Source organism: Calidris pugnax, unplaced genomic scaffold, assembly GCF_001431845.1.
Source record: "Calidris pugnax isolate Ruff unplaced genomic scaffold, ASM143184v1 scaffold30, whole genome shotgun sequence".
Classification (NCBI taxonomy): Eukaryota; Metazoa; Chordata; class Aves; order Charadriiformes; family Scolopacidae; genus Calidris; species Calidris pugnax.
Window position 1 is genome coordinate 2,208 of NW_015090776.1, and position 10,722 is coordinate 12,929.

At 44.5% G+C, this 10,722-nt stretch overlaps 2 protein-coding genes across 4 annotated transcripts in view; one reads left to right on the forward strand and one right to left on the reverse strand.

Annotated features, from left to right (window-relative positions):
* Positions 1–619: 619 nt before the first annotated feature.
* On the forward strand, positions 620–4,295 carry MRPS14 (mitochondrial ribosomal protein S14). Its single transcript, XM_014948752.1, has 3 exons — positions 620–679; positions 1,089–1,247; positions 3,791–4,295. The coding sequence occupies exons 1-3, from the start codon at positions 635–637 to the stop codon at positions 3,971–3,973; spliced, it is 387 nt and encodes a 128-aa protein (XP_014804238.1). The 5' UTR covers positions 620–634; the 3' UTR covers positions 3,974–4,295.
* A 3-nt stretch (positions 4,296–4,298) lies between these two features.
* Positions 4,299–10,722, reverse strand: part of CACYBP (calcyclin binding protein) — a 27,708-nt gene continuing 21,284 nt past the window's right edge. For 2 of the 3 annotated variants that reach the window (XM_014948728.1, XM_014948741.1), the window contains exon 7: positions 4,299–5,709. In XM_014948728.1, coding sequence (XP_014804214.1) covers positions 5,692–5,709 — 18 coding nt within the window. In that variant the 3' untranslated portion in view covers positions 4,299–5,691. Of the gene's footprint in view, positions 5,852–7,845; positions 7,941–9,135; positions 9,236–9,822; positions 9,920–10,579; positions 10,635–10,722 lie in introns of all 3 variants that reach the window. The other variant, XM_014948734.1, reaches the window with a different exon arrangement.

Genomic DNA, 10,722 nt, shown 5'->3' on the forward strand with positions numbered 1-10,722 from the left:
CCGACAAGATGGCGGCCTCCATGTTGGGCTGGGCGCTGCAGGCCGCTCGGCAGGTCAGCCCGGCTCCCTTCCTTCCTTCATCCCTTTTGGGGCCGTATCCCGCCCGGCCGAAGCACCGGGGAGCGGGAAGGGCCCGGCGGGGGGGCTGCGGGGGTTTTCAGACCGCTGGGGGAGGCGACCGCAGAGAGACAGGCGGACAGGACAGAGGGGCTGGTCTGGAGAGGGACCCCACAACACGGTGTGGTGTCTCTGCATCGCATTTTCCCGGTGGAGCTCTTTCCCCTGGCGTTTCCACAGACTTTCCTCTTTAACCTGGGATCCTTTCGGTCCACCCAAATTCGGGTCTTGAGGTTTCTGTGGAAGGCGCCAGCTCCCTCTAATGATGGAGGTGCCGGCTGGGCTGACATCAGCGCTGGGACATACAGCACAGCTCTCTCAAGTGGTTTGGGGTTCTTTTTTTTTTTTTTTTTTTTTCTTTTCAAAATATCAGCGCAGAAACCAGTTTTCAAGTTTTGTTTTTATAATTGTGTCTTTGGGAGGAATTTCCGTCACCTGATTTCTGGGATGTTTGGAGTAACAACTGGTATGAATAATAGCCTTTTCATGTAGGGTATCCAAGTACTTGGCCGACAAGATGGCGGCCTCCATGTTGGGCTGGGCGCTGCAGGCCGCTCGGCAGGTCAGCCCGGCTCCCTTCCTTCCTTCATCCCTTTTGGGGCCGTATCCCGCCCGGCCGAAGCACCGGGGAGCGGGAAGGGCCCGGCGGGGGGGCTGCGGGGGTTTTCAGACCGCTGGGGGAGGCGACGGTGGCCTCAGCCCCGGCCCCGCATCAGCCCGAGCCCCGGGGCTCCCGGCGGCGGCGGCCTCAGCCCCGGCCCCGCGTCAGCCCAGGCCTGAGCCCCGGGGCGGGCTGTGGGCGTCACCGTCGCGGCGGGTTGTTCGTGTCTCCCGTGTGGTAAATCCCTCGCTGGCAAGGAAATAATTTGAAAAAAGTCTGACGAAGACACGTTTATGGGGATAATTCACACTGGAGCTTGGCAACTGTCCGTGCCACAGGTGGGCATCATAAGCTTAATTTTCTTAATTAGGTGCTCCCCTCGGCGTGCACGAGGCAAGTGCGGAGCTACTATGTGGACTGGAGGATGCTGCGGGACGTCAAGAGACGGAAGCTGGCCTATGAGTACGCGGACCAGAGGCTGAGGATCAACGCCATCCGCAAGAACACCATCCTCCCCAAGGAGCTGCAGGTACCGGCCACCGGCCCGACCGTGGCTCTCGCTACGGGCCCTGGGCTGTAGCCACTGCTGTATGGAGACCCTTTGGGGTCACAAACACTTGGGTTTCTCCAACGAGCACAGAATCACATCACCTTGCATAGTTGCTGCAGGTGTCTTCAGGGCCTCTGCCTTTTGGGGGTGTTTAGGGCAAAACTAATAGTGTATTCGCCTGGCTAGAGGTTGTGTGTGTTGGGTTTGGGGGGTTTTCGCCTTTTTAAAAACATTTTTTAAGCCAGTGCTTCTCACGTAAGCAGTATTTGTAACACTACATATGATAAAGTCTCATTATTTCCCTCACAGCTGTCACTAACATACGTCCAAGAAAGCTCTTTTCTTTATATTCCTATAGTATGGCATATTATATGGTTACATTTATAGATTCCTGGGTAAACTTTAGATTTTTTGCTCTTAAATTTATTTAAAAACCTGGAAGTCTCATCCAGCTAAACCCATCACTTTGTTTAATTAGTAATACTTAATTTTACTCCTTGCATGAGCTACAAGCATAAAAACTGCATCAGATCTGGGTGTTAGATGCATTTTTTTTAAATGTGCGTATTCGCTGCCCTGCTCTCAGCCTTCCTTACTAAGCATTAAAAATATTTGCAAGTATCAGGAATATTCTTACAGCATTCCCATAAGTATTCAATCTGGCCGTGCCTAGTTGCGGGGAGATCCTTTCACCCTTAAACATTCTGGGAGAGAAAGTGTATGAATCCATTTTTATGTATTGACTTCACCCTTCTCTTGGCACGTCTAGTCTCTGTTGGATGTCCTTACACAGGGAAAGAAAATGGATTGCAACTGGCTTTGCTTTTGGTCTTCCTCAGCTGATTTGTCCCCTTTTGAAGTCACAAAGCATTGCAGCAGTTACACTGAAGAAAAAGATTCCCCAAAAGTAACTTTTTCCTCCCCTACAAAATTTCATTTGGGCTCCAAAACTAAAGTCTTAAAAATTAAGCTAAAAGTTTTCTCTGAAAGTATAGGCTGCTTTCTGAATAAAACTTGTAAGAATTAAATAAGCCAAAACAATACTGCAAGTGTTTGGCTGTACTAGATGGTGTATGAATACAGCTATATGCACAGATTCGATGCACAACTGGACAAGACCAGTAGCAGAAATGTGTTCTGAAGACAAGAAATCCTACTGACCTTGCTGTTACTGAAGTTGAAAGTCACATTACTGCTGTCTGATGCCATCATCCTTTGAAGGGGAACATCTCTTTAGAAGTTACACGGCTGCTTTTCAGCACTCACACAACACAATGGGAGTTGTAGTTGAACATCAGACCTTCCTTTTACCTCCAACTGTGACTTCCTACCATGAGTGAACACAGGATTCATTGAGCCCTTCTGTCCTTCAGAAAATAGCATATTAAGAACGCTGCAGTCAGGGGTGCTTACCTGGCCTGGAGCGACTTCTTTGAGGCTGCGTTTCCCTGCTGAGCTCACTTGTTCTTCTGAAATGCCATTTGCTGCTACCTGGTGCTTTCTGACAACTGTTGAACTCTCTTGTTGTACATAGAAAGACCGTTCTTAAGACTTCTCATTAGAACAGAGACACTTTGACTCACCCTCCTCTGGCTGCAACTCCTTCCAAAGTACACTTACATGTATCCCTTTTACTCACATTAAAGCATGTTATCTGGGAAGGCCATTAATAAGGAACATATATTTAAATTCATCTCATCTTAAAGGACTGGCCCACAGGTTTAGGCCCACCCTGCAAGGAGAAAGCCAAGTGGATTTCAACTGACTGTAATTACTGGCTTGAGGTTGCTCAGTCTGTAATAAGGTTAAATATTGGGTCTCTTAAAGGACAAGCCCACCCTGCAACATGGACAGTGACAAGCAGATTTTTACTCACTGCAATTACTGGCATGAGGTTGCTTAGTCTGTGTAATAAGGTTAACTCTGGGATCTCTGCCTGGAGAAGGCTCCATGGAGACCTTATAACAGCCTTCCAGTACCTGATGGGGGCTACAGGAGAGATGGGGAGGGACTCTTTATCAGGGAGTGTAGCAATAGGATGAGGGGTAACAGTTTTAAATTGAAAGAGGGGAGATTTACATTAGGTACTAGAAAGAAATTCTTTCTTGTGAGGGTGGTGAGACACTGGAACAGGTTGCCCAGAGAAGCTGTGGATGCCCCATCCCTGGAAGTGTTTAAGGCCAGACGGGGCTTTGAGTAACCTAGTCAAATGGGAGGTGTCTCTGCCCATGGCAGGGGGGTTGAAACTCAATGATCTTTAAGGTCCCTTCCAACTCTAACCATTCTATGATTCCGTGATCTTCACATGGATTGTTTTACATTCACTGTTAGGGTGCCCAGAAAGAAAAGGTCAAGTGAGGAAGACAGGGCAAGTTCCCTATCAAATAGCAAAGCGTACTCACAAGGCAGTAGGGAAGCTTGTGGTGGTACCTACATTACAGCTACATTTTGAGGTCTGGCAATAATCCCCTCAAAATCCTGGGGAACACAGATAAACTCTATGCTGTGGTCTTCTGTTTTAGGAAGTGGCTGATAAAGAGATCGCTGCCTTGCCCCGGGACAGCTGCCCTGTGAGGATCCGCAATAGGTGTGTCCTGACGTCCCGCCCTCGGGGGGTGAGGCGGCGTTGGAGGCTCAGCAGGATTGTTTTCCGCCATTTCGCTGACCACGCTGAGATGTCTGGGATACAGAGGGCTATGTGGTAGATCACCACCTGGATACGCGGTCGGGAGCAGAAAACACAGAACAGGCCCAGTTTGTGTGTTCCAGTAATTAAAGCAAGATCATCCAGGAAGGACTCCAGCATCAATATCAAATAAGAGGAAGTTGAGAAGCCACGCCGATTCATTAAACTCGCTTCCTGGATTGCAGTTGGTATCAGTTGACAAGCAGCAGTGTAACTGAATTAAGCTGGTGTGTACGAGAGGCAGTTTTACTTTGAGGAGAGAAAGTCACTACCTGATTGTTGCAGAGCTAGGCTGAGCTTTGTGATATGGGCAACATGAGAAATAAAGACATACAGCACAAGGCTCGTTTAAGCAGTTTTTTTTCCACCATAGGGTAAGTTCACCATGGTAATTTGGGTAAAAGCATAAATGAAATTGCACAAGAGGGCAAAGTAGTAGTCTGCCATGAACAAGGATGAGCACGAACTGGAAGTAAAACATGGCCTCAAGTTTAGATACTCTTGCTATGCAAACTTAATATACGTATATTAACAAGCAGAGAAAAGTGGATAAAGGACCTATTAGAAACTACAGTGTGCTAGTATTTATCACCTGCTTGTAGTACAGCGCGCAGTCAATGCTTTAAGAACAAGGTAGCAAGTAAGTCCTAGCTAGTCCAGACCATAATAGGAGAGTAATGGCTTCCTTAATTCCTAAAGTAACATCAAACAAATCTGTCCTTGGGAGACACATGAGAAGGAAGCAGGAAGGAAAGAATAACAACAAGCCTGCTGCCAAGCTCACATTTGCTCTGTACTCTTCTTCAAAGCAAGGCAATAAAGGGGAAATGGCTACTCTGTCCCCCTCCCTGGCAGTGGGGCGGAGAGGCTGCAATAAACAGGCCAAGTAAAATGGTACTACCACCAGATGGAAGGCACACAGGCTGCAAAATGACAGCAACCCATCACCCCCAGTTGAGTCAAATTTTGGAGTATAAGCTACCTCAATATACTTTTTGCTCTCTTACTTTAAAACCCTTGAAAGTTGAAGGAGAAAGCAAAGCTTGTCTCTTTTCCTCACTCCCTGTCCAGCATCAGCTCGCTTCCTTCCTGCCACTGATGCCACCTCAAAGACACCACCAAGGTCTAGCATAGGCACTAAAGAGCTGTTTTCATTTTTCAAAATGCAAAGCGGTTAAACAGCCAGTAATTAATTTCTGAAAGTAACCATTACATTTTAATACCACAGGGTTAACACCGTATCATTTCTGCTCAGCTATCAAGTGCTTGAGATAGTGGTTCTACTTTCTGCAGCGTTTCTCCCTTTGTGACGTGCTTTACAGTTCAACATACCTTCCCACATTGAATCAAAAAAAACCCACTCCCCACATAGTGAGCGTGACATCAGCCCCAGCAACCAGATGGGTACAGCTGTCACTTGCAACAGAGAGGCCTCCACCCATCCTACTTTAGGATTTCTTTTCTTTTACACTCTGTTCTCGGTTTCACAACACTCTCCGCTCATCTGAGATGCTTTTTCAAGGAGGGGTAAGGATATACCTATGCTCCACTCTTCAGGAAATGGTGAACCACTTGACTGAAGGAAATGCTTTATAAGCTATTTTAATTAAATATTTTCTCCAACCTGAAATGGAAAATGACTGTCTTTGCTTGGAAGAAGGTTGTGTAAACAATGATCTTTGCAGCACAGCGTGTCTCACATGGAAGATCAGTATTAAGGCGGCCCTTAGAGTACTTTCAAATATCCATCGGTATGTCCCCTTTGGATTGCTTTTCTCTGCTTTCAACCCAGGCCTTGTTGATGGTCCGCTTCATTTCATCATCCCCTTCTGCATACATCTTCTTTAAAAGGTTCATAAGCCCTTCACTAGGATCTGAGGTGTCATAGGCAGCCTTCCTGCAAGACAGATACATACGAGAAGATCAGGTATTTCCAACAATTCCGTGCAAAAAAACCCATAAAAGCTAATATTTGTTTGTAACTGAGGATTTTGCTTTGGCAGTGTCTTCAGATTCTGACAGCCTTCAGTCATGCCTCAGCTTCCAAGTAGGGAGAATCCTACAGAGTACACCTCAACTGAAGTGCAAGTTGAGTAGTATACCTACAGCTGTCCCACTAAGAATGATGGGAAGCATTTTGCAGTAACATGACCCTTGAAGCACCACCCAAAAATTAATTTTAGGAAACAGGAGTGGAATATAACAGACACAAAGTGCTAATATCTGTCTGTGCCATCATGTGAAAAGTAAATAAAAACAGAAAAATTACCACATTGAGCTATTTCAAGTGGCCACATTGACAACCCAAAAGGCGTTTTCTGCTCCTCATTTTTCAGATTATCTCCAGAGATTAACTGACTTCTTTCTAACACCTTGCATTTCAAAGCAATTTTCTCAATTGAAGAAGCCAAGTGACAAATGGTGCCACCCATGTGGTAAGCACATTATCAGGCTATACAGCACGTCCTCTCTATCCTGTGTTCTAAAATCCTCTAGGTACTTACTAGTGCAGCTGTGGGCTTTCTGAAAAACACATCAGCAGAGGGAGCAAGTTCCCCCTGCAGCTGTGGGCTTTCTGAAAAACACACAGATCAAAACACATCAGCAGAGGGAGCAAGTTCCCCAAGCATGAGGCTAACCAGCAGTCTCACAGACCCCAGCACAAGGTTTATTTCTGAAGCAACTCATTTTGTCATGTTGTAAATCCTCAACACTTGCAATAAATTGCAATACTATATTGTGACAGGCTGGGCAGCCTGCAGGACTGCTCTGCACAAGCCAAGCATGAGGCTAACCAGCAGTCTCACAGACCCCAGCACAAGGTTTATTTCTGAAGCAACTCATTTTGTCATGTTGTAAATCCTCAACACTTGCAATAAATTGCAATACTATATTGTGACAGGCTGGGCAGCCTGCAGGACTGCTCTGCACAAGATACAGCGTTCACAAAATGACCCTGTCCCACCAGCAACGTGCATTAGTAGTCGAGTTGCCTTCTCTTAATCCCCAGGGAAGCCCTTTGAGAGGGGAAGGTACTTTAGTTCTAAATTCCGGTATGGTTAGTGAGGACTAACCAGTTTTAGCAAATCATCCTATCAACACTCACAAAATAAATAGTTGTTGGTGGGCATAACTTTCTCAAAAGTGAGTGTTTCCATGCTTCAAGGTGGGCATACACATTCTCTTCTGGAAAATAACATATGTCTATACTGTAAAATAACAAAATTATTATGTAATATACTACATTTTATATAAAAATTTCTCCTGTTCCCAGGTGCTTCTTGCTGTAATGTACCACCCTTATTATCCAGTGCCTAAACTGCTTGTAGGATTGCTCCCAAGTACTGGCAGTGATACAAATGACCTTGAGGCCTGTCTTGCCAAAAGGACAGGGAGATTTTTGTGCAGGCAATTCACATACAGTTGACAAAATAGTTATTGTTTCAACCAGCACAGCTGTAGAGAATATATATGTATTTCTAAATAATATACACTTAAGCTAAGAAAAGTCAACCTCACTAGAGCTGTTTTTGCAATGAATGCAGCCATTAAAAATAGAAATGAATCTTTAATTGGTTCATTAGCACTCTCACTGCAGGTCTTATCTATCCCATTTCCTATGAAGCAGCCTTCATCACTAGCAATGAAATGGTAGGAGAGTGGCAAACAGCTACTCAAAGCCTGTCTCCTCCACTGCCAGTCCTGCTAGGACCAAAAAAAATTACCCAACCTACTGCTGCTCCAACATCTCAGGGGCTTGTTCCCCACAACAACAATTCTCACAGCCTGACTGTGCAGTCAGTGCAGTACAGATCTGCTCTCCTGGCAGGCCTAAAGCAATTGGGAGAACATGAAATGGAAAATGAGATATAGGTTTGAAGAGATACTTACTCTTTCTCTTTGCTTTCTTTTTCCACTTGAGTGAGACATTCCCATTTTTCCTCCCGCTTCTTCCTACACATCACAAGGACCATGTCTGTCTTTATCTGTATGGTGAACAGCAAGGCATGAAATTAGAATGCTTCATCGGGGGATGCTACTCACAGCCACAACGAGTAAGGTTAGATTAGAACATAAATCTCTTCCTATACTCACAAATTCCTGAAACCTTTATCTCAGCTATTGATTATTACATAGCATAAAGAAATTATAGTATGTATTCAGCTTCAGGGTACAAATATTAACCTTGTTGTGGACGATTTAAATGGTGTGATTAATATAACTGTAGTACTGTACAGTAAAACCAATACAGAAGAGGATACAGTGCTGCAGAAACACCATTCAGTGATTCTCAGGATGGTAAAAGTACCCAGGACTGTGGGGTAAAGGGTGGCTATATTTACAAGACTTCAAGAACACCAAGTTCAGGCAGAGGCTCTCCCAATTTATTTCTCCAAGGATAAGAAACTAGCTTTAGGGCATTGCTTAATCTTGCAATAAGTTTGCAAGTTACAAGCAAAGACTGTTTAATTGCAACCCTGACCTAAATTTCACAAAGAACTCCTGCATGCCACAGCAGACAAGTCTGCTGGAGCTTTAGCTTAGCAAGTACGTGACCACTGCTTGCTTTTATGCCACATTAAAAATCACCAGAGCATCACCCTCATTTATGTCAGTTGTTTTAATTTTACACTGTCCCAGTTTCAGGGCAATTTCAATCGAACCATCCTTTCTTCACGTTTGATGTCACTAAGTGCAGCACCACTTGTGTGCATTCTGTGCCCTTGGATCTGACACATCCCTGAGCCCAGAAAGGTGCTCCAAGTACCAAAGTAAGGATACTATCACCAGTTGCAGTAAAATGATACTAGTGTTCAATTCTGGAGCAACACACCCTTACAAAGGAAGAGCAGGTTTCAGACTTTGCTTTGGCTATGAAGTCTATTTAAACTTCCCAAGATTTCAGTCTGCTGACAAGTCTCTTAGACCTCAAAACTCAAACCTCTTAGACCTCAAAAAAAGAGTATAATATCCAGACATGATCTTTTGAAATAGGATTCCAGAGAATAATTCCACAGTTATGACAATTACAGATTAATAAGAATCACATTCACAATGAAGAGACTTTACAGACAGAAGGGAGGGACTAAAGGTTAGCGATGAGTCTCTTGAACTAGAATCAGGGAATGAGCACAGTACTTTGTGAGGGACCTAAATCTCTCACAGCTGAGGTGCACTGACCTTTTTAGAGCTGCCTTCCACAGAGATGGGTTTCAGGAGGTTGTTGAAGGTCATGGTGTAGTTCTTCCCATTCAGATTCTTCACTAGCAGATCGAATGACCTGCAACCAGGAAGTGAGGGAAGAAGGGCATAAATATTCCAATCATTGTAAGACTGCTGTGCCTTGCTGCCAAAAACAGTGTCTGAAAGCCCTTCAGCAGACATATTTCTTTGGAAAGCACGTCAACAGGCTTGAATTACTTTCTTCCCAGGGCTTTCAAATCTTCAGTTGGAATTAATACCAAGGACTTAAAAGGACCTGTCCAGACCTCACAACAAACCAAGATCTTTAGGGTTCTTTCCACCTCATTGATGTGCTACAACCTTGGAAAGGCAGATTGATTTGATGTACACTCCAGTTCTGTCACCATCAAAAAACAGGGCTAACACAAAATACCCTGTCAAGCGTGATGAAGTGCAACAAGCATTTATAAAATGAAAATATCCCGATATCCTCTAAAGAGAGCTATTCTTAAGGGTATGTGCTAAGTACTACTAAAAGCTAATATCACTCAAGTTTAAAAAAAGAAAAAAGGGAGTGCCAGGGGGAAGGGCTGATCCAGAACAGAGCTCAACACAACCCATTCCTGCAAACAGTGTTCTTAAATATGCTCTCCCCTATGGCGTGGTGCATCGGAATGAACTCACCTCTCTGTGAAATTCACTTGCACATTCTCAGCTGGAAGCTTCTGGACTCCATTTAAAGAGATGTAAATCTTAATAAACTTATCTGACTGATCCCAACCTACAAGTGAAAAGAGAGATTAAGCTTTCCTCCATAAACTTCATACATTGCATTCCAACTCCCCTAGCAATGACTAGGATCTCTGCCTTACAGAAACAATCTTTAGAGGGATAAGGGAGAGACATGCATTATTCAGGAATAACTTGAGAGCAAAAGGAGGTTTTCATATATTGCCTTATTCCCTAATTCCTGCAGATTCTGAGAAAAACCACATATCAGCTCAGGTAAAAGGGCAGCAAGTCTGTGTAGAGGGAGTCAGAGGTAGCCATCTGCTTTTGCTGCAGTTTCCTTGACCCATTTTTTTCCCCTGCTCCCTGCATGACAAGGATCTTGAGCAATTCCCTCTCCTTTCACCTACGTGGCGAGCAGAGAAGCCAAAGCTCACTCTTTCGTTCCTGCTAAGCACTCAGCAATGGAAAACTACTAGTTGGTACACCAGGGATCATTAGTGCATTACACAGACAGAATTAATACACACTGTGGTTGGGACAGCACAGTGAGCGTGCAGTAGCTTTTAAAGTGGAATCTCCAGCATGAAAGAAACACTTAAAAAGGCTTCTCTATAATATCAAATGGCAACTGTAACTCACACTAATGCCACCCTGCCTTCTCTTCAGAGAGATGCCTTAGTTCAATAAGTATTCAGAAAAGTAACCCTACCATAATTGTTTATTTTCACTGTGTACCCTCCCAGTGATGACTTTTCTTCCTCTACCACATCTTTTGGCTTCGGTGGAGGCTGATTCTTGATTTCTAGCTCTAGCTTGTGCTTCTCTGTCATGAGGACATCACGAAGTCGCTTC